Here is a 24,055-nt window from a genome sequence, read left to right as displayed (position 1 = left end):
CCTTTGGCTCAGGTCGTGATCTCAGGGTCCTGGGATCGAGCCCTGCATCGGGCTCTCTGCTCAGCAGGGAGCCTGCTTCCTCCTCTCTCTGCCTACTTGTGATCTCTCTCTGTCAAATAAATAAATAAAACCTTTAAAAAAAAATACATTTTCAAAAAAAAAGATCAATGTTATGAATTCATTTAGGGACATTGTGTTTTACCATATGGGTGCCCATTTTATGGTTTTATGAGAGGAGTTCCTTGGGTATCTAGTACAGGCTGTATTCTCCCAGGAAGGTAAACACCATCCTCACTGAGGTTGCCCAACTCTGTAACACTAGGAGGAAACATGAACCTACTATTGAAAGGAAGAAGAGCACACAACAGTTCCAAGCCTCTGTTTCATATTGTACGTGGTGCTGACTTCAGCACCCCAGAGAGATCTTTGCAAGGCTAGAAAATGGATTTCAGTGGCGACACCTGTGCCGTGGAGGACCGTCAGACCTCTTCAGTGGCACGTGGCAGAGCGCAGGTGTCGGGAAAAAGTGTGAAATTGCACTGTTCAGTGTGTCCTCGGTGTTGCTGTTTGGAACGATCTGTTTTGTTTTATATTGCAATTCATTAATTGGTTTCCAGAACAATAGAAATGCATTCTACATACAGAATATAATCTCAATTTAAGAACGTTTCTGAACTCCTTTATATTGTAGCTCTCATTATTTCATGGTATTCCATTTCTAGAGCTTCCTTTTTGAATCCTATTCAGGGTGTCACTGTTTGTGGGTATTTATGTATGCACTAATGACTGATTTTGTAGTTTATTACCTAATATTCTTTTCTTGCAAAGGTTGCATAGTACTTTGATCTAACCAGTTGTTTATAAATAAAAAGCTTATTTTCATTTCATGCTGAGGCAAGTTTCAAAGGGTAATTTGCTTTGCTTGCAGCCCTGGACGTTCTCCCGCCTGCTGTGACCATGAAATAATTATGATGAACCATGTCTACAAAGAGAGGTTCCCAAAGGTAATGAACTGAATTGAAGATGCCTAGCATCTAAACCAACGGGCAATATGGGTATAGCGTCCATAAGGTGGTTTGTTATGGGAAGGCATGGGCCAATCCCATAGTAATGGGTTAGACCTGTATAGAACAGCACCACAGCTTCTAAGAAAGGTAAAAATTACTGAACAATTTTTCTTTAAAAGGCTGAGCACTAGCCACACTCTCTGTGTGCTGAACTCTCTCTAAAGCAAATCCTGATGGCTGCCCAACCCACTGGGTGGGCCTGGTGGGGTGCCACAGGGAGAGGGAGCCTCAGCACCCACATGCTCCCCTGCCCATGGTCTGGGCCTGCTGTATAGCGTCAAGGGCAATCCTTTTCCTTCCTAAGAAGCCTGGAGAGTGATATGTGATGAGCGTCTTTTTTCCTTAAAAAACAAAACAACCCCAAAAAACCTCATTTTTCTTTTCTGTGACTTCCTATGTCTTCAGCAATTATATGTCTAACCCTATTAATTTAGAAGGGAAGGTGCAATTGCAATGTTTCCCAATAGAATGGCAAAGGGAATTCACACTGAGCCTGAAAAGACTTCCTGAAGAGTTGCTGACAGACGCCCCAGCTGCGGAAAGCTGCTGTTTGACGCTCCCCGTCCCTGGCTTGCACGACCTTTCCCCTAGTGCTCCTGCACAGTCAGGAGAAGACAACCTCTCCATTGTGTTCCTATTCCTCCCCAGCTACTTGGTGTAGCCCTAGGCAAGAAAACGAAAGGAAATCTCTGGTTTCATAAATCACAAGTAGAGTACTTATTATTTGTAGTGAACCCAACATTGATGTCATTGATTAAAGCCGTCTTAGCTATTAATTATCTGTCCCTTGTCACCAGGGAAATAGGTCCTGACTCTTCATAGTCAGTGCTGGTTGGGATTTTAGAGAGGAGCAGGAGGCAGAGGGCAGCCCTCTCTGCATAGACAATTAATATAACCAGGGGAAACTGATTAGACACTAGGGCATCACAGAGAATGAAATCAAAGTTGCAAAGGAAATTTTTGATAGATGTACCCAAGGAATCTCCGTGGCCTCTTGTACAAGATGTAGCTTTTTGAGAGAAGGGTAAGGATATTCCTGGTGCATTTAAACCTACTGAACAAAATGACTCTTGGCCCACCCTGTGGAATTCCAGCAACAGTCCTTGAGTTTTGAATAGGTAAAAATTTAACTGGATATTGTTGAACATCCATGTGAAAGAAAGCCCAAGATTTAAAATGAAAACATAACAATGCACAGTATTGTTTGGCTTATTTGAAGAAGCTGACATAGACCATTTTATATTTGATAGGATAGGAAAAAAATCATTATCACCCTTGGATAGTCAGTTTCCCTTTACTTCACATCTTTCTTCCATGAGATAAGGCTGCTGTTGCTGCTTTAAAAAAAAAAACAAAAAACAAAAAAAAAAAAAAAAACTTTAAATGAGCATTAGGTGTTATACCCAACTGATAAATCACTGAATTCTACCTCTGAAACTAACATACAGTATTTGATAATTGAATTTAAATAAAAATTTTTTTTTTAAAAAACAGACTATTTTTTAGAGCAGTTTTAGGTTCACAGTGCAGTTGAACTGAAAGTACGAAGAATTGCCATATACCCCCGACCATGTCCCCCCCAACCACCGTCCCCATTCCAGCACACCCATCCAAATACCCTCCCCCCATGAATATCCCCCATGAGAGCAGTCCATTTATTAACAATCGATGAACCTGCCTTGACACATCATAATCACCCCAAGTCCATAGTTAACATTTAAGGTTGATACCTGGCGGTGTATTCTGTGGGTTTTGGCAAATATATAATGATATTGTGTATACACCATTAGTTTTGAGAAATCTGTTTCATAATTTGTGGAGGCCTCTGAAAATGCTAGATAAATGTGATGATTGTCCGTGTGTGTGTTTTGTTGTATTTCATCTGTGTGTGCACGTCTTCTCTAACTAGGCTACGGCTCAGATGGAAGAACGTCTGAAGGAAATCATCACCAGCTACTCCCCTGACCACGTTCTTCCTCTAGCAGATGGAGTGCTCAGTTTCACTCACCACCAGATTATTGAACTGGCTCGAGATTGCTTGGATAAATCCCACCAGGGTCTCATCACCTCACGATACTTCCTTGAATTACAGCACAAATTAGATAAATTGCTACAAGAGGTATGAACCACATACCATGTAAAGTTTTCTGATTCGTTTTGCTTTTCCCCTGAAAAAAGAGAAATTTCACGAGTGCATTTGCTTACACGTTTCAACCGTGAGATAGAGTTCATGTTCAGAGGGAAGCGAAAAAGAAGAAAAAACTGATTGCTACTTGCTATAAATTGATTGTCGCCATCATTTATAGTAATAGAAACTTAATGAAATAACCTTTATAGGAACCTCGGGATCCAACCATCTGTGGCTCTGGGATAAGTGGATTGTGAAGGATTTTGAGACAGTGATTTTTCTCCCTACCCCCAACCACAAAGTTATAAATTGCCTGAGTTCATATGTGTTATTTGAGGATGCTATCTAGTCCTAATATCTGAAAAAGCTAAATGGAAAACGGCTGGCTTCTTCCAGGCCTGTGTCCTATTAATTGACCTGCACGTGGTATTGGGTAGTAAATGGTAACTTATATTTTCATTAGTGTCAGTTCCTCTTCTAACGAAATATCCAATTTCCAAAAGACAGATAAACACAGGGCCTGCCTGAGCCAACCCCTTGAATGCTTAGCTCCCAATAACAACCAGGACAGGAAGGAATGTGTATGGTAGAATGCAATTAGTGTATATATTGCTCTTCTGACTGAAATTGATCAGCCACAACCTATAAGTAAAACCTGGTTAGCCTATATATTCAGGTATCTTGTATTTCTCTACCTCATAGGGCAGAAGCTATGCCGTGTCGGCATGATTGTACGTGTTTTTCTCTAAGCATGAATATGTAAATAATTGCATGGACCTGAAGGAAAATACTAGCATCCTAGTTTTCTGGAAATTCATCTGTCTTTGCCCCGACTGAGTTTAGTTCTGGAGAGATCTCTCTCTGACCGCCAGCCACTATTTTTCTTTTCTTTCCCATCCCAACATCCCGACAGAGTTTTCTGTACTCTGTTCCCATTCCTCATATTTCAGCCTATCATGGTCCATTAAGGCAGTGTTTCTCACCATATTTTAGGGCTGGTAATTACGTTGTTTTTGGGTTTTGGCGTTCATTTCCAATTTGTCTTGCGCCTATTCTTCCGCATATTAAAATGAAAATAAATTTATAGGAAAATGATCGTGCATTTGGATGTATAAGCAATGTAAAAATATAAGAGCTGCTAAGTGCTTACTCTCAATAATTTTACTCATGTCATCGCAGACTGATGGCTCAGGGACTGCCTGCAGCATTGGCTATAGTGGCTGTGTGGGCAGGGATTTTGTCTGTTTTGTGCATCTAGAATAACGTCTAGCTCATAGGAGAACGCTTCTGGAATGAGTGGCTTCTGACCTCCTCTCACTGAACTCACTGAAGTCCATTCTCCTCCTTACTGTCCTATCCACCACACATTTTCTCAGAGCAGCCTGTTTAACTGAATATTATTAGATTTAGCAATACTAAAGGTTTCCCTTTCTCTCTTGCTAACCCCTCCCCCTCCTTTCAAGATATTCTTATTCTTGGTACTCTATTTCTTCTCTGCACAACGTGCTCTTCCACGTTGTGTTTTCTAGAAGTTAGCTTTCCCATATCTGATTGGTGGCCCACGGCTCCTGCCCTCTGGAGATATCTTGTTGGCTATCTTAAAGACCCATGAACTCTAATGGCTTCCATTCTGCATCTCAGATCAGCAGCTCTCTCTTAGATTTCAAATTCATATGTCTGCCTGGCTGCTGAGTATCTCTCCACCAAGGTGGTAATCCTAACCCCCACATTCTTGCTCCTGTGAGTCTGTAAGAACATCTATCTAAGAGTCTTCAGTGGCTCCATTCCGCCTACAAGTGAAAACCCTAACATGGCCCATTGAGCACAATGCATTTTGTAATGATCTGTTTTGGGGTTTCACTTAAACAGCATGAGAGGGCTCTTTGAAAGGAGAAGGGGCTCAGAGGGAGAAGCAGAGTCCCTGCTGAGCAGGGAGCCCGATGCGGGACTCGATCCCAACCCCCTAAAATCATGACTTGATCTGAAGGCAGATGCTTAACCAACTGAACCACCCAGGTGCCCCAAATAGTGCATTTTTAAACAGAAGAAGCGGGTAAAAGAGTATCTGTATAGTCAGCCTCTGTGAGATACTCCTGTAATTCTACATATATGTCCCAGAATATTACTAAAATCACTAGTTCAGTCCTGCGTTTTTCAATCCTTCAGAGGCTTTCTCTGAAAAGGATAGAATCAATGTCCAGAGTGATTTGCTTTGAAATCTGCCTCCAGTGGGGTTCCTGGATGGCTCAGTCAGTTGGCCATCCAACTATTGATTTCAGCTCAGATCCTGATCTTGGGGTTGTGGGGTCAGCCCCACACTGGGCTCTGCCTCAGCGTGGAGTCTGCTTGTTCATCTCCTTCTGCTCCTCCCTCCTGCTCATATCTCTCTTTCTCTGTATCTCTAAAACAAATAAATAAAATCTTTAACACCCCCCCCAAAACACACTGAATTTTATTTCTGTTTAACAGACCCGGCAGATTGTTTCATGGCAGTTATTTTTTTAAAAATTCATAACTTTCAAAAATCATGTGAATGCACCATATAAGAGACAAAAATTGTTGATTTTGAGGTTACCTGGGTGGCTCGGTTGGTTAAGCGTCCAACTCCTAATTTCAGCTAAGGTAATGATCTCAGGGTCCTGAGATGAAGCCCTGTGTTGGCCTCCACGCCGGACTCCAAGCAGGTTGGGAGCCTGCTTAAGATTCTTTCTCCCTCTCCCTGCCCCTCACATGCGCTCGCTCTCTCTCTTCCTCCAAAAAAAAAAAAAAAGTAATTCGTTAATTAATTAATTGTTGGTTATTAGGAAAAATTGTCTTTTCAGCAGAGAAGCATGTATATTTGTGGTATGAAGAGCAAGTTTTTGTTATGAATAGGAATTTCTTATTTATCTTCACAGATAAACATTTCCTTCAGTCAGTCCTTGTGGGAAAATTCAAACAGTCTTCAGAATCACATTAATAGTGTCCTTCCAGGGTTTGGAGCTAAACAGTCACAGTGGAACTTGTGCCTTTTAGATGGAGTCTTATTGTGGGAATTGCCTTTGCCTTCCCCAGGATGCAATTGTTGTCACTTCCCAGCTGTGGCATTGTTTGCCTGCAGGGTATCTCCTGGCCACTTTCCCCATTGTCAGTTTTTTGCAGACCCAGGCAGCTCGATTTAACTGATGTCTTTTTAAAGTCCCCAGGTCTAGGTCAATTCCAGATGAATGCTTTTATGTCTCCCTGTGTTTTCTCTCTTAGGTGTATTTGCCAACGAAAATACTATACATAGGAAACTATAACCTACTCAAATATGGGTCTCAGTATTTTTTATAGCAGCCAACACTTAAAATACAAACACAGGGTATCCATTAGTGTTGGCGCTTGCTGTTGGCAGCCTGGAAACTCTATCTCTTCTCGTGCTAACTGTGTGATTTTGTTTGGTGTTGTCTTAACAAAATTCCCTTCCCAATACTGTTAGTAGATAAAATGTTGTTTGAGTTAACATTACCCATTGTGTGTTTTGGCCTTAGTTACAGGTGATAATTCTGAGAAGTAAGAAGTAGGAATGAACTGATTATTTTTACAGTTTTTAAAATGGAATTTGTGTAATCTAAACTAAATAAAGATTTTTTAAGATACAGAATTCTTTTTTCTCTTTGAAGAGTTCAGCAAAACACATTCAGGCTTTTTAGACTTTCTTTATATTCCTGAATTTGTAAAGCAGTAATTAGTACAGTAAGAGGAAATTCTGTATGTAGCCCACATTGTCAATCACGAAGTTAGGTGGCTTTTTTGTTTCATCTGTTTAGTTTTGATTAAGAAGAACCTATAAAGAAGGCATATAACCATGCTTCTTGGCATTCGTTATCTTTCTTTGGTATAAAACAAAAATTGGAAAGAAAACTTAAGGCAGTTTAAATATTATGTATAACTCCTTATACATGTCTTAACAACCCAACTGATTGCTAGGACCTGTAGTTGTTGCTACAAGTTGGTTTTCTTTGAACACATTCTGTTCCACAATTATTCACCAGCGGTCATTTTCCCCTGTGTTGTTTTGTTTTGTTTTTTCTTTGAAATGTTAGTTCTTTTGCTTTAACCTATATATGTTTCCTGTACCTACATTTTGGAAAGTTGCCTTTGATTTGATGGCTTAAAATTCGTAGACCGGTTACCACTAAGTTTAATCATTTTTCACAGATTTAGTCTGCCACTTCTTTTCATGAGAGGGTTGGTTCTTAGAATAAAGCACCTCCAAGAATGATTTTAAATGTTTATTAGTATGTCTGTGAAATTATGTTCTATTGGACCAGCATCTTCTCGATGTGTGTTTTTTTAGTTCTTAGGGGAAAGTAAATCGTCACAATTTAAAAACTATGACAGCCTTAAAGTGAGTCGCCATAAAAGTTTACATGTTTAAACTTGTACAGCTTTGGTTTTATGACTGCCTTGATGCAGATTTACCTCATTTCTTCAGAAAATATCATTGAAAATTTAAATGATTCAAACTGAGTTTTAGTCTCAGGATATTTTTTGTGCTTGATGAGACAGCATGTAACATAAAATTTAAAAAGATGGAAAGTCAGTTAAATTTTACTGAGTTGAGTGCCTAAGGTATTATTTATTCAATATATGAAACCAAATTCGTATGTGTGTGTCTGAGTATAAATGTTATCCCCTAACATTTGAAGTAAGCAATGCACACTTCTTTCACATTGTAACATAGTGAATTTATAGGCTAATTGTGGTACACATGTAAAACTATTTCATAACATAGATGTGTTAAATGCCGACAATAACAAAAGCAGACCTTCACTATATTAGCCATTTCATACTTCATTTTGCAAAATCTGGCAAATCAAGGCTCCTTATCTGCCCCTCACTCCACGTGTACCATGGGCTTAATGTGTCATAATCTGTTAATCTCTCCATCATTCATGGTTCACATTGAGACTTTCAATGTTTGATTTTTAACACAGAATAAATCAAAGTTTTACAGTTGAAATTTAGATAATATAGCCATTTTGTAGATAAAGAAGTTTAATGGTGTCCATTTGTGAAGCGATAATGTTCGCTTATCAATCCTTGAAAAGTATTTTCTAAATCACTTAATTTTCAAATATTTGCAATTATCTAGTTAGTGTACTTGGCTGATTTTCTTTTCCATTTCGTAGAGCAACCCTGTCTCACCTTTCTCTTCGTTGCTTTCTCACAGGCTCATGATCGTTCAGAAAGTGGAGAATTAGCATTTATTAAACAACTAGTTCGAAAGATCCTAATTGTTATTGCCCGCCCAGCTCGGTTATTGGAGTGCCTGGTAAGTTGCCCCTAGAGGGAACTTCATTATTTATTGTTAACTGTGGGAAAGCAGTGACCATCAGAAACCTCCAGCTTCATTTGGCTTCAAAGACCAGAGTTAAATGGAAAGAGTCCACAGGAGCTACAACTTGTGAATGTTTATGAGCAAATCCCCATGTGATTTTGTTTTCTGGTTTTAAGTAAAAATTCTAGGACTTGTGCTGTATTGAATGATAATCATATCACATTCTGTTCAAAATGGAAATATCATCATGAACTAATGGGCTTAATCTTATCTCAGCACCATTACTGTGTGACAGCTCATTTAAAACACTTGCTGGGCCTCACTTTTTTGGAGTTGGCAAGATGCAGAGAGAGGGAAATCAGAGAGAGGGTTTATCATAACCTGCAGTTACTAGTATTTGTTCTTAAAATGTGGCAGGTTAGAAACAGATGCTCGGCAGCAACCCACTTGGGAGAGTATAGTAGCGTCCCATATAGACTAGAAGAAGAGGAACTTTCAGAGATGAGTTCATTTTGTCCATTATATTGTCCTTGGTCATTTTCCTACTTTAAAATTTTTGTTTCACGTAATTTTGGCTGAAATTTCAGTCCACGCTATGAACAAATATGAAGCTTTGAAGATAAGACTAGTTTTAAGGGGCTTACCATAGTATCAGTACTCACTTTTAAGTTCTACTAGCCATTAAAGTTTGGTAACACTCCATGCAGTATGGCTTTTCACAATTATACATTCACACATATACATATAGGGTGGTATTGCTAGGGTTTTGACCTTATTTTGATTAACATGCATAGCTTTTTATAATAGTGAAATGTTCACAAGCCCCATAAATATATACCAATGGGAGTCATGGGAGAGGGGAAATCTTGGGAAACGGGGAGGGGCATGGTGGAGTAGGTGTTTCCATCAGTGGCCAGGACCCTTAGAACCACAGATTGAAAAGCACCATTTGGCATTGTCTCTGGAAGGATAAAGGGGAACAAATACTCCGGGAGAACCGTGTGACTGGCAAATGCAGGCAGAAGGAAGTCTCATTTTGTACTACGTATCCCATTGTACTTTTTTTGAATTATGCACCACATGCTTGTATTTTCTGCATTTGTTTCATTTGGGGAAAAAATAGCATTTAGCATTAAAACTTGTTTCTCTGGACAGCCACAGATATGCTAACAGAAGATCTTGCCTTAAAAGAGGAAATGAATTTTTTCAGTAATCCCTCCTTACCAGAAGTGAAAAAGTAAAAGTATAACCTCTCAGGGATAGAAACAGGTGAACTTAAGAGTAGAATTGAAAATGTTACTCTTCTCAGCACTATTAAAGCTCAAATGAAACTGGAGCTTCAGAGTTTGAGAGGTTGTTTTCCAACCAGTGGTCTTAGGCCTGCTGTTTCAGGCCTGTGCTTTGTGTCATTGTAGGTTTCTAAAAAGGGCGCTGAGTGTATACGTTGGTTTTGATTTTCCTCCATTTGCAGCGAGATTTTTTTTTTTCATGGCCTTTAGAAACCCTTGAGTGATTCTTAGCTGAAATGCTGATATTCTAAAGTTGTCTAGTTGGGGTATTAATCAAAACGGGAAACATCTTGAGGGGATAAAATCTAGGAAATTTAACTAAAAATAGCCTCTGTGGTTTAAATCTGCAAACATAATTGTATATAACAAGTAAACCCATGACATCCATTTAGAGTGATGGAGCTCTAAAGATTTTTATTACATCCTAGAAGTAGCAACCAAAGAGAATAAAATACATAGGCAAAATGTGCTACCAAATTTTAAAAATAGACACAGGTAATAGCATTAATTTTATAATTTTGTCTTTCTTAATCTTCACATTCCATGAATATTAACTTAATTTTAGAACATACTGATAAAAAGTGGTAATTTTGATATTTTAAAAAAACACTTTTGCACCCTTTTGTACTATTGGAGTTTCCTGCAAAACCTTTGAGAATGGATTCTAGCATTACTCCTTTTGAGGCTGTTTTTGCAAAGAGAGAAACTGAATCTTCTGGATGAGATTTTGGATTTAAAAATTTTACTAAAAAAAGCATTATTTGAATTTTAGACATGTTCATTTTCAATAAGATAGCAGTAGGATATCTTCAAGGTTGCATTATAAGGAAATTGGAAGTGGTTCCTCTTTGAGTTACCAAGGACATGCATGTTTTGCCTTAGAATATGAAAGCTTCAAATATGAAATAAGAATTGTGTACTTTTTAAAAGTCATTTGCTTCCTTCCTGCATAAATAACCCGCAACTGTGTATATTGAGCAAATTTTATTGTGAGAGGAATTTATGTAATAAAACCTCAGAGAATTTTGGCTCAAATAAGTATACATCTGTGTTTGTCTTCTGCTAGGAATTTGATCCTGAAGAATTTTACTACCTATTGGAAGCAGCAGAAGGCCATGCAAAAGAAGGACAGGGTATTAAAACCGACATTCCCAGGTACATCATTAGCCAGCTGGGGCTCAATAAGGATCCTTTGGAAGGTACGTACCTTGGTTGGGCTGACCTTTCACTTGACTGTGCCCTAGGACATCAGACAAGCAAGTCTTTACTTTTTCCACATGATTTAGCTCTGTCTGTTGAAAAGTACAAATTTGGGGAGCCAGTTGTGCTTTGAAGAAAGAAAGCAACCCTTCACTATGGGGTTCACAACTCAGTACGCTGAGTCCCAAAGAGTGGGTGAACCTGACCCATTTTGTGTTCTACCTAGAGCGTGGGGCTAAGCCTTGAAATCCCAGAGGCCTGTCAGCCTGACAATGCCACAGAGTCCTGAGAGAGCTCAGATTACAGCCTTCTCTGAGTACTTTTTCTCTTGCAAAGCTCAGTAGGGTTCTTCTCAAGTGTACTTTTAATTTTGAAGATGTTGCTAAAGAAATTAATTATAATTAATTTAAAAGTGACATTTAAAGTAATTGGGGAGTAATGCAACTGATGATAGATTTAGATGAGGCACAGTGTTGGTAGGTAGATTTTTGCATGTAATAAAAATTGTGAACAATGGTAATATACAGGAAGGCCTGTGTGGGGGAAATGCTTCTGAAAGCTTATAGGTCTGATGTTATTAAATACACAGAAGACTAAGCATCTTGTTAGTGGTTTTTTAAAAATCTAATACCAGTAGGGGCGCCTGGGTGGCTCAGTGGGTTAAAACCTCTGCCTTTCGCTCAGGTCATGATCCCAGGGTCCTGGGATCAAGCCCCGCATCGGGCTCCTTGGCGGGGAGCCTGCTTCCTCCTCTCTCTCTCTCTGCCTGCCTCTCTACTTGTGATCTCTATCTGTCAAATAAATAAATAAAAATTAAAAAAAAAATCTAATACCAGTAAACTACTCCTCTGCCCCCCAACCCTTTCCTGCTCTCTATTATTTGGATTAACCTTTAAAACACTTAAGTTACATACCGCCTAGAAAGAGTCAAAAGCAATCAAAGACTCCTTCATTCGAAATCCCCTTCCTGGTTCATAAAATTGAATTTGCAAACAGCGTTTATCTTGCTAAATTGTTTGTAATGATGGTAACTGTTGGCACAGATATTTTCCCATCTAAAGCCCGGGAACCTGCTGCTCTCTGCCCTGCTCTCCTGTTTCCCCCGCTTTGTTTGCTCTTACGGCCATCGGATCTTTGCTTCCAGTGAAATGATGCATGCATTCCTGGGAGATAATGCCAGATAAATTTATATTGTCCTGAAAGCAATACCACATCAGATTCATCACTTATCAGAGGCTGGTGGCTGCTTTTCCTGAAAAGTTCCCTGGGGAGAGATTTTTTCCCCATGGCTTTTAAATTACCATCTTTACCTTTTTGAATCATGAGTCTTCAGAAATGGTTTAAATCAATGAAATAAAAAGGGCAGATGTTTAATGGTATTTAGATGAGTTTTAAAAATCTCTTCAGGCATTGCAAAACGATGCCTTAGCTTCCTGCTTCAAAAGCTGACTCCTGGTTCCATTCCATTACTACTCACTGCTTGCAAATAATATGTATTTCCCAGATAATAGTTATTTAGCAGAAATCCTATTTTAAGCAGCCATCTTTTAATTTGTTTTTTTTTTTTATGAAAATAATTGGAGTGGGGAGGCTGTCAAAGTATATTAGAGTGACTGTTCACGCTGGTAGAGTTGAGGTTGGTTCAGCCCTTGAACTGTAGAGGGAGTGGGCTCTTTGCAGTTTTCTTAACCCGGCAGTAAAGATCACTATGGGCTGAACTTTGGTGGGTGAACCATCTGAGGCCCATTTATATGCCTTTATAGAGACTCTAAAAAAAAATCTTAATAGTGATCTTGGACAAGTTTTTAGTTTAGTGATACAGATTTATCGCTGGGAGTCATGTTTTTAACTCTTGGTGCTTCATATTCTTGATTCCGATCTGACGGTGATTTTTAATCTCTTTGTTACCCCTTAATATGCCATTATTTAGACTCTCATCTACATTTATTACCCCTTCTTGTCAACATATACACTAAAAGACCTTTGAAGGTTGGGGGTGAGGGTGGAGAGTGGAAAAGCTCAGGTCTATACCCTGGCCCCAGCCCTGTGGGCCACGACCTTTGACCCTACAGCTGATGAGCCTTTGTGCCTCAGTATTCTTTCTGTAAAACCAGGGAAATGGGACCTATTTGTAGAGTTGTTTTTAGGATTATAGGAGTTCATCTCTCCCCCCAAGATGCAGTAATGCGTAATAAATTTTAGGTACTGTTGCTCTTTTATTTAAATGATATTAAAATCCATCTTATCCTTGAGAGTCCCTGAAAGTGAATACATTTGCGCCCACCTCCCATTCCCCCAATCTAAAGTGCCCATCATACAGGAAGTTGACATCGCTTGAGTGACACTAAGAAATCACCTGGTTTGTACTGAGCTCATTTTTATTTTTTAATTTCCCCTACTGGTAAATTAGGAAAGTTAGTGTCAGTCTTCAGTTATTTTAGATTCTGGGGTTTGTTCATTTTTATCCAAAGACAACACTCCAGTGTTGTTTTGCTTCATATCTTTTATGGGTAATCTCTCCCGAAAAGGATGATAATATTTATAATAATATGAATACATGAAATGAGAGTCTAAGGACTACTTTTAGATGCATACAAAAATAGGTAACTAAAAACTATAACTTTTGCATAAGTTACTATATATATAACTTAGTATACATGTTCAATTTTGAAAAATTAGAAAATGTAAGTTCCTATGATTTTACCACTCATAGATAACTAACTCCCCGTCAACATTTTGGAGAGAATTCCTTCATGTTCTTTTTAATTAAACACCTTTTTTTTCTTTAAAAATAAAAATTAAAATGAACAATTAAATGAATTAGGCTTCTTCGTTTACTTATATAGACTCAGGGACGCATTCCATTGTAGACTGAGCAGTTAAATGCCGTTTTTTCTTTTTTCCTTTTTTTTTTAAATTTTATTTTGCTTTTGTCTCTTAAGTAGACCACCAGGATAGTACTTAAGCTGGTGTCAGGCATGTGGCATTCCAGCCCAGGATTGACTAACTTATAGGATGTAACTAATAATCATAAATAACCATCAATATTAAGAGAACACTTCACTTTTGTTAGTCAACATGCTAAGAGCCCTACATGAATATCCTGTATCATACTTACAAGAAACTCTCAGATATGAATACATTGTTCCCATTTTACAGAGAGGAAAGCCTGTGGGTAAAAGGTCCCTAGGAAGTGCTGATCATGGTGGTGTGCTGAGTCTTTTTGTTGTCTAGCCCCTCTCAACAACTACTACTTCGTTTGTGACAAATTGCAAATTCTTCATGTACTAGGCAGGGGATATCGCTCAGTGGCTGTGAAGGAACAGAACGAGGAATATTCAACCTCAAGTTAAGGATCATCTCTGAGCTGGAGTCAGTGCATCTTCGGTGCCTGTCTGAGCCTGGGAAGACGTGCCTCTCTTGAGAACCCAATGATAAGCACAGTCATTACACACACACACCCCTGTCCCCCAACCCTAAGTTTGTGTTGGCCAGTCAGTCCTGCTAGCTGAAGCAGAGGCCCAGCTCTGAAGTACCTAGGATCTAGGTGTTCATGAGAAATGGGGTTCCAGGGAAGGGCATGTTCTGAACAATTTCCAGAATGTCAGTTATCAGGTCTTGCCGTTTTTGATTTAAGATTTTCCCATGGGTACATTGAAGTATAGAGTAATTTTTTTTTTTTTTTTTTAAGTATTGAAGAAGTTACTTCTTGTCTGGTTGAAATTGTCCTATTCTCTTAAACCTTGTTTTGTTTTGTTTTTTAATTTAGAAATGGCTCAGTTGGGAAACTATGATAGTGGGACAGCAGAAACACCAGAAACAGATGAATCAGTGAGTGTAAGTATCTTTCTTGATGAAATATGGTGTTGGTTTTTCTGTTTATCAGCTTCTGGAGATTTGCAGTGTGTCAATAACTTTATTTCTTCCATAAACATGTATTGTGCTTCTATGTGCAAGGCAGTAAGCATATAAATTTAGCCCCTCTTTCCAAAGAGAGTTTAATAAAAAGAAACCATGCATAAAAAATAAGAATGATAAACTCCAATAAGATGTACAAAGAAAAAGGGCCCTATGCTACTAAAACATAACATTGACAGAGAGTGACCTTAGTCTTGCCAGTCCAAAAAGATCTCCTGAGGAAATGGCCCAGGAGCTGTGGTATGAGAAGTTACTAGGATGAGAAGGGCGTGGAGGCAACATTCCAGGCCCAGGGGACATCCTGCAGAAAGACTGTGCCACAAGGGATCAGAGTGCATCTGAGGGTAAAGGCAAGGAGAGCATAGAGACTGGAGAGCTGGGAGCAAAAACCAGACATAGAGGTCCTTACTGTTCATCTTTGTCAAATCTTTTGTTTCAAAGAATGGTGGGAAGCTGTTGAACTTGGGAAGAAATGCATGTGTTTGTGGAGTGGAGACAGATGGACAGCAAGATGACCCAGTCAGAGTTACAGCTTAAAAACAATCTTACAAAGGCAGTATAGATCACAGATGGGGCGAGGGGGGCAGATGGGGTGACCATGGAGACGCCACTCAAGAAGCTTGAGTTCTGGGATATTGGTGCCATTGTCCCTAATCGTGAACACCAGAAGGAGAACCAGGCTGAAGTGAGTTGGGGGTGGTCAGGAAAGAGAGGCAGCTGTGTAGCTTGGGGGCTAAGAACCTAGGCTCTAGAGTAAGATGGTCTGGATTTGAAAGCTGGCTGTATCTCTCACTAGCTGTGGGCATCTTCTCTGTGCCTCAGTTTCCTCTTCTGTAAAATAAATATAAAAGGTGACAAAATAGTAAATGAGATAATTTATATGAAATGGTTAGATCAGCAACACTACTACATGCTAAATAAATGATAGTTGTTTTGTTAACTTTATCATAATTATTATAATTTTGAATAAGTGTAGACTTAAGTTTTTGGGGGACATTCAAGAAGAGCCATCACACTAGCATCCGTATACATGGCGTGGGATCTCCCGGCACTTGGAGGGTTTTTGGTGGAGTTTGAATGGCGTAGGAATCATCCATGGGCATGAATGAGGTCACCTGGGTGGGGAAGAGTTAATGAGACAGGTGGGCCTTGAACAGGATCTTTGAGCCCAAAGCTGCAGGACCCCATCAGAATGGAATGGTGGAACAAGTGAGTGGTTCCAGTCTTGAATTGTGTCCTCTGAGATAGGGCATTAGCAGTGATGACTAGACCCAGGGGCCATGGCCAGAAATCTAGGTGAAATAGAGAAGAAGAAGAGTGGTTTGGTTGAGCAACACAAGTAGCCCAGAGGCCACTGCATGGCCCCTGAAGTCACCCAGGATAGTAAGAGAAGCATAGAGGAAGGTGGGAAGCTGGGTACCCAGGTCTTCCTTCGATAAATGGGACAGTGTGTCAACCGATGACAGCATCCAGTGGGGGAGGGTGACAAACACCTCAGACTCAGGGGGTTTCTTCCACAATTACAGGAAAGAACTCTGGGCTCTGCAGAAGGAGCAAAGAGGCTGTCCATGCTCATCCTCTCAGTCCTAAGATACGTGGAGTATGAAAGAATATTTTCAAAACGAACCCATTTTACTTACTATTACCCTTTGAACTCAACTTTTTAAAGAAATGTGTTTTTGAGAATAGATATCTAAACCATGGTAAGACTAATGGTGTGAAAGTCAGGAGAGGCACACATTGTCTACATTGTTGCTGATTACCTTTTCCAAATAAGAAGGGCTGCCACAGGAAGGACAGACATCCTCTGATCAGGGACGGAGATGCTGCACCATCTGTCCTTCCATGTAGAGCCACAGTGGCCCCTTTCTGTTCTGAATGAAACTAGAGTTAAGGTTTGATGTTTTGGGCTTAATCTCAAAACTTGAAAAGACTAGGATAAGGCTAACTTGAATAGTTTACAGAGGTACATTCAAGTTGGAAATTTTTTAAAAAGATTTTATTTTTTTGAGTGAGAGAGAAAGAGTATGAGCAGAGAGAGGGACAGAAGGAGGGAAGCAGGCTCCCCACTGAGCAGGGAGCCCAATTTGGGGCTCAGTCCCAGGACCATGAGATCATGACCTTAGCTGAAGGCAGAGGCTTAACCTACTGAACCACCCTGGCGCCTCCAAATTAGAAATTTTCAAAAGCTTGGTGCCTTCGTCTCCCAGAAATGGGGGTTCACTTAAACTAGACTGAGGCTCCGTCATGAGAGGCAGTCTCTCAGCACCGCCCTGCGGAACTGAACTTGAAAGCTGTGTGCCAGCTTCCTTTGGCTCGAATACTGCCCTTCAACAGATTCAACGCCAGAGCATAGAATGCAAATGTTATTTGTGGTACAATTAAAACCATTTTCTTGAATTCTCAACTCTCTTCTAACTTCCTTATTTTGTTTCCAAGAGCTCTAATGCTTCCCTGAAACTTCAAAGGAAACCTCGGGAAAGTGATTTTGAAACGATTAAATTGATTAGCAATGGAGCCTATGGGTGAGTAATTCAAGAAAGCTCTCTATTGTATTTTAACACACCTGAGTAATATATTCTTCGCATTTATCCTAGGCCAAATAGATGTCATTAGGGACTTGAGTTTTCAGTTCACTGCTCCTCCACTGGTGGGTATAATATGCAGCCCAAATCGTTTTTCATTTAGATACTTCATCAAGAAAGCCTATCAAGTGACCTGGAGTTATTTTAGAGGTATGGAGAAGGAGACTTTATAAAGTAAAGGTAAATTTTTATATATTCCTGTTTCCGCTTCCTTTATTGTGCCCTTTGGGTGCAGAAATACCTGATTCTTGGTCGGATATATGCATACACACGTTTTTATCTGGACATATATATAATCTGTATCTCTGAAAACATGTAAATTCATGTATAGCATCACTACTTAAGAGTTAGCTGGTACTTCCTCTCTGACCGCCTGTCAGTCTGGTAAGAGAAGTACTTAAATGAGAAGACTGCTTGAAAATTTAAAGCAGTATATTTCCCTCAGTCTTTATATTATACCAGCATTTTGGTTTGCTTTTCAGCTGAAGTCTGTGTTCTAATCTGGTCACATTAACAATGCCCCCTTCTTGCTTCATATTTAGAGACACAGGGTTTTCCTCTCAGGGCGTAGGAAGGGTCAGTGGTGACAAGATCCTGCTGAGTTACTAAGAAACAGGAAGGGTAATTAATACACATCCGATGTCCTGATCCGTTTTAGACAGCCCAAGAGCTCTAGTTTAATTAAGTATTAATCTCAATTCCATCTGTATATGGAGAGCAATAAACAATCCCATAGACATTTATTGCCATTTATCACACAGATGAGCAGATGAGATAAAGTGATTTTTGTTATGCCACAAGGGATGTTTCTCCTTGTGACTTTTTTTTGGTCGCTAATATTTTCCACACCATTAACTTCGTGAAGAACTTAAATAGTTGTGAGTCCTTTCTGTGGTTCGCTGATTTATTTCCAGGATTATGTCAAATGGTATATTTCTTGATGTGGCTTGTAAATGTTTTCTGATGTCCTGTTTTCATAACATTGTCTTTCATTCAAGGGCCTCATGGAAACTTTATCCCCTAAGAAAATTGATTTAGCATACAGTCGTTTGTGAGTTTTGTTTGTTTCTTACTTGGTTGTAGTTCGCATTGGTTCTTGAGATCCTCCGAGGATTTCTTCCTTCATTAGGGAAAAAAAAACGGGGCTTTGATTTAATGGGTCTCTGGGCTGGAGCACTGATAGATTTTATTGGCAGTGGAATTCTAGAATAAGATGATCTGTGAAGCACCACTTTTATCAAATTTGGGCATATATCTTAGCAGTATTTGGAGTTCTAATTGGTTGAGTAAACTCATTTGTAGTGCAATTAAAGCTCTGTCTCGTAGATGAGGTATATCACACTTCGGGGACTGGTTGGGAATATACAAGAAGTTAAACAAGCTGTGAATCGGTAAACAGCCCGGATGCAGGCCAAGTCATTAATGGGCTGACAAGCTGCCTGCGGGAACTTCTGCCCAGCAGCCAAAACTTCTTTCCCTCTTTTGCTCTCCTCAGATTTAATCTCCCATTACATTTCTGACAGATTTCTCCTTCGTTTTAATTCTTTTTAATTTAAAATTCAAATGGCACTAAACCCATTGGTCTCCCCAGTCAGGATGCTGACGGCAGGCTTACGGGACCTAGCTGAACATGGGGATGCTTCTCTGGATGGATGAACTGAGGCTGTTGGAGGTTTCCTTGGCTTTTGCGTTAAAGTCCGCCATTCCCTGGGTGGCTCAGTTGGTTAGACAACTGCTCAGGTCATGATCCTACAGTCCCAGGATCGAGTCCCACACTGGGCTCCCTGCTCAGCAGGGAATCTGCTTCTCCCGCGACCTCTCTCCTCTCATGCTCTCTCACTCTCGATCTCTCAAATAAATAAATATAAAAATCTTAAAAAAAAAAAAGAATGCTCTAAAAAGTTAAAAAAATAAAATAAAGTCCGCCATTCACCCTGGTGGCTTCAAGTGACCTTGATTCTGCAACTTGGTGAAAATTGCCTGTGCTGGAAACTAACCCTGTCATTAGAAGGAGCTAAATAACATATCAGGGTTTTCTCAACATCATACTTAGTGACAGTTCATGTTGTAAACCCAGTCTGCTAATTTGATATCATCCAGTCTCCTCCGCTGAACGTGTTCCGGACACGGAGCGCTGGTTTATATATGCTTTCTTCTCGAAAGAGCCCCGTGTGCTGTTGATGTTATTTCCGCCTAGACATGGGGCAAGAGGGGCTCAGAGGCACGGCTGGTCACAGGTGTGCTGATTCCAAGCAGTGTTCCTCCCTTCTCCAGGTGCTGCTGTTGCAACTTGGAGCCGTCTTTTCTTGATTCCACCTGGACTTTTAAACGACAGCTTTGGATGTTTTCAGAGTCAAAGAGTAAAACTGACTTAATTTTTTAAAAAAATTAAATTTGAAAGGCACAACATTTCTGTCCCACTTTGCTCTTAGTTTCTAGCTTTGCTGCACATCGTTCTCTTTGACGCCTTAAAAGATGGGGTCATTTATGCCCATGTGTGTAGGTTGGTGGCTACGGCTCTCTCCCTACAGCCTTTCCCCTAACACGTGCACTCTTGTTCGCATGTACAGATTTGCTCGCACGGATTCGTGTCCTGGGCTTTCGGGTTTACGCATTATTTTATATGCATGAGACACTCACATTCCAGAAAGGACCAATTCATTCTGTTCTAGATCCCATCAGCTTTTGATTCCATCTCTCTCTACCCTCCCACTCCTCACTTCTGCCTGGAGTGAAAAAAAGCTTGACTGAGAGAGGATAGGTACCCGGCTCCGTGCATCATCCCCCCGCCCTTTGGTTCTACTATTTACCAGGCAGATCAGTGTAGGAAAAGAGAGACAGAAGCAGCCTTTTGAAAGAAAGCAGCCTTTCTTTCAGGCCAAAGTGCAGAGAAATGAGGGGCTGAGTCAGTTCAATCCAGTTTTATAACCTTGGATAGTGTACAGCTATGCTTAGCAGTGTTAGATGTCTGTCAGCCAGCTTCTGTCTGTCTCTCTGTTTCAATCTCTCTCACCCTCTCTCTGCTGAATTAAGTCAGTTTGGAACATCAGCTTTCAGGAGAGAAGGGAAGGTGTACACAAGAGAGGACAATTACTGCTCAACAACCAGATTTCAGCATTAAGAAGACTATTCCTAAGGCAGTAAAGAACTGTAAAAACAAGAACATAAAACAAAGAGATAAGTAGCTACAGCAGATTCTAATTAAGAAGCCTAGTTGACTCTTGCAACTTGATGAAGATATGAGCGTCCCCGGGCAGTGATGTCTCAAGCTACCTACAGGATTAATTTCTGTGGGTGTAGGTAAATTTCCCTAGGCATTGACTGATGATATTAAGCACATCCTAGTAAGGCAAAGCAAAAAGTCTTGAGGTTTTATAAATTGCAAGTCTGAGAATAAAGGTGTGGGTCCTTCCTCATTCACAGAGCGCCCCTGGGAAATCTCGTCCGGATGCCAGTCAAACTGGGCCCGAAGCCTCTTTCTCCTTTGTTCTTTCATTAAATAGCGGAAGGCTGTTCTTCCTTCCCCACTTCCTGTTGTTCTCAGACATACTGCTGAGCAGTTTTCTACGAAAGAAACACTGATAGTTGATTGAAAATCCCATGGCAGCCCTCTGACAGTCTACAAGTGAGGTTCCTAGTATCATGTCTGGAGGGTCCTCAGTGCAACATCTACTCGGTGTGAAATATTCAGAGAGAGAGAGAGAATGTGAGCTGTATTCCATGTGACTGGGTAGTAGGCAAGCGCTTATGTAAAGATACTGTTTTTTTCAACATTTCAAATTCTAAATTTCATTTTAAAAGGTAAATTCTCTGTTTCAGAAATTCCTCTTCGTAACAATATTTGTTCCCCAGTGTTTGTCTTCTGTTTCTGAGTAAGTCAGGTTATTTTCTATGCTCCCTTTATATCTGTCTGTCCACCTTCCAACATCTGATTTAGGAGAAGCTCAAGGTTTTCGGGGGATCTTGATTTTATCCAATCAGTATTTGGAAAAAGAAAAATAGTATAAAAGTCTTTGATCCAGAAAGAAGTAGTAGTCGGTTGGTTAATTAAATTGGTCAGAGTCAGAAATCATTTAAAAAAAAAGGTGTTAACTTTAAACATACTTTTAATTTCAGATACATCTGGAAATTAAACATTTCAGTGTAATCTAAATATATATATAAATTCAGACGTGCCTGGGTTGCTCAATCAGTTAAGCATCCGACTCTTGATTTTGGCTCAGGTCAAAATCTTATAGGTTGTGAGATCCAGCCCCATGTCAGGATCTGTGCTGGGTTTCTCTCTCTCTCTCCCTCCCTCTCCACCCCTCCCACCCACCACTCATGTACATTCTCTCTTCAAAAAAGAAATGATAATCACACACACAAACACACATATGTGTGTGTATATATATAATTTTAAATTTTTTTTTCAAGATTTTTTTTATTTATTTATTTGACAGAGAGAGATCACAAGTAGACAGAGAGGCAGGCAGAGAGAGAGAGGGCAGCAGGCTCTCTGCCAAGCAGAGAGCCCGATGCGGGACTCGATCCTAGGACCCTGAGATCATGACCTGAGCCGAAGGCAGCGGCTTAACCCACTGAGCCACCCAGGCGCCCCTATATATATATATATAATTTTAGTAGTCCTCTGATATAAGGCCTTTTCAGGACAGCCTATATAAACCATCTTTCTAATACATTGTTTTTGTTTCCACTTTTCGCTACTTTAAATATGAAGCAGGAACTTGAAGCAGTCTGCATGTAGGAATCTAGACTCTATTATTTTTCCCACTTTTTGAAAACCTTCTCACCCATACTAAATCAATAGGATTTTTATTTAGTAACTCACATTTAACATATCCATCAGTACTTTCCAAAGCATTCCATTTTTTTTTTTTTTAAATATTTTATTTATTTATTTGACACAGAGAGAGAGAGATCACAAGTAGAGCAGCAGACAGAGAGAGAGGGGGAAGCAGGCTCCCTGCGGAGCAGAGAGCCCGATGCGGGACTCGATCCCAGGACCCTGAGACCATGACCTGAGCCGAAGGCAGCGGCTTAACCCACTGAGCCACCCAGGCGCCCCTCCATTTTTTTTTTTAATAAACAACAGAGTTTTTCCTTTTCACATTCCTGTTTCATCGGTTTAAATATTTGTTTAAATTAGTTAATCCTGATATCAAGCCTCACCAGAAAAACAGGTGTAGGAATAAACCCAGGTGGTGAGAGCCCCAGCGTTTGACATCCTGAAGAAGACTGCTAGCCTGTGTGGAAAGTGTTGGCCACCCAGCTGGCCAGCTCCCCTGTCCGTTTGTGGTACAGTGGAAATAACAGCACTAGATTCTTCCTTGAGTTGGTTATATAAAGTGTGGGTAAAAGAGATTTTTTTATACAGTGAAGGAAAGAAGAGAAGACCAAAGAAATATTGGGGCAGGGGGGCAAAAAAAAAAGGCCAAAAAAAAGGTAATGTTTAAACAGAGACCCCCAAAAATATGATTTTGCAAGTAAAGGAGAAAGATGGATACAGTGAAAAGGCAAACATACAGAGTTGAAAGAAAAATGAATTTCTAGTTGAACAGTTGAGAGGAACATGTGAATATCAGTTAAACTGAGATTGAATATACTTCAGATTTATGTAAGTGGATTTTACTCTGGGGGATTGGTTCAGCAGGGACTTAGAGGGTCATAGTCCTCCTTGCATTCAGTTTTCATGAGCAGTGAAAATGAACAGAGCAATATGCATCTCAGATCAGATAACCCCTTGTTCTGGGATACAGACGTTAGACATCCTTTACTGTGAGTGATTGCTGTTTAGGTAAATTATTATTTATTTGAACATTTCCTAACCTGAGAGCTCACATCTGTTCCACAATAATGACAAGTGAGGAGTAACTTAGGAGAAAATGAGCCAGTTGAAGATATTTTCCTTGTTGCTCATCATTGCCAGGTGAGGTTTTAAGCCTCCTCCTCCTCTTGACTGGTTTCTTCCACATCAAGCTTCGAAGAGTCCATTGTCTTTACCCAGCCAGAATTGGTTCTCTAGAGTATGTGCGTGAGTGCAGCCTCCTCATTTTACAGTAAAGTTGGCTGTCACCTTGGCCGTGGGTCGGATGGACGAGTATATTATTGGCTTCCTTTTATGTTGGGAAATGCATTTTCTGTTGAAACAGCCATAGGTGTAAATCATACTGATGTGTGTAGTGAGGAAATCTACAACTCTCCATTTCAGGACAGCCTCACATGACCTATTACATACTTATTTATCTGGAATTCCATGGGGAGTAAATTACCCTCAAGTTGGAAACCACCTACCCTAAGAAGCTTTGGTCCTTTTTGCAGATCCCAAGGGTACCATATAGAAAATTACCGCTTTAGTCAGTCTAGAAAAAATACCTAACATATATCTAATGCTTGAAAGGATATAGCTCATGGTTGTATATGTCCTTTTTAAAATTCTTTTCCTGCTCTGACTTATATATTGAATTTTGCTTTGTTTGTGGAAGAACTGAAAATATCGGTTAGCTCTTGGAAAATAGCTCATTCTGGAGACTGTCCATTTCTGTCCTTGTGGTGAAGATGAA

At 40.0% G+C, this 24,055-nt stretch overlaps 1 protein-coding gene across 12 annotated transcripts in view; it reads left to right on the top strand.

Annotated features, from left to right (window-relative positions):
* The window catches only part of MAST4 (microtubule associated serine/threonine kinase family member 4), a 558,512-nt gene that overhangs the window by 493,052 nt on the left and 41,405 nt on the right, over nucleotides 1-24,055 (top strand). For all 12 annotated transcript variants that reach the window (XM_045999072.1, XM_045999069.1, XM_045999068.1 and 9 more), the window contains 6 exons: nucleotides 929-1,004; nucleotides 2,977-3,186; nucleotides 8,393-8,494; nucleotides 10,856-10,988; nucleotides 14,759-14,826; nucleotides 17,347-17,432. In XM_045999072.1, coding sequence (XP_045855028.1) covers nucleotides 929-1,004; nucleotides 2,977-3,186; nucleotides 8,393-8,494; nucleotides 10,856-10,988; nucleotides 14,759-14,826; nucleotides 17,347-17,432 — 675 coding nt within the window. The remainder of the gene's footprint in view (nucleotides 1-928; nucleotides 1,005-2,976; nucleotides 3,187-8,392; nucleotides 8,495-10,855; nucleotides 10,989-14,758; nucleotides 14,827-17,346; nucleotides 17,433-24,055) is intronic.

This window comes from Meles meles, chromosome 3, assembly GCF_922984935.1.
Source record: "Meles meles chromosome 3, mMelMel3.1 paternal haplotype, whole genome shotgun sequence".
Lineage (NCBI taxonomy): Eukaryota > Metazoa > Chordata > Mammalia > Carnivora > Mustelidae > Meles > Meles meles.
The sequence above is the reverse complement of the archived record's forward strand: the minus strand, read 5'-3'. Positions and strand labels throughout refer to the sequence as shown.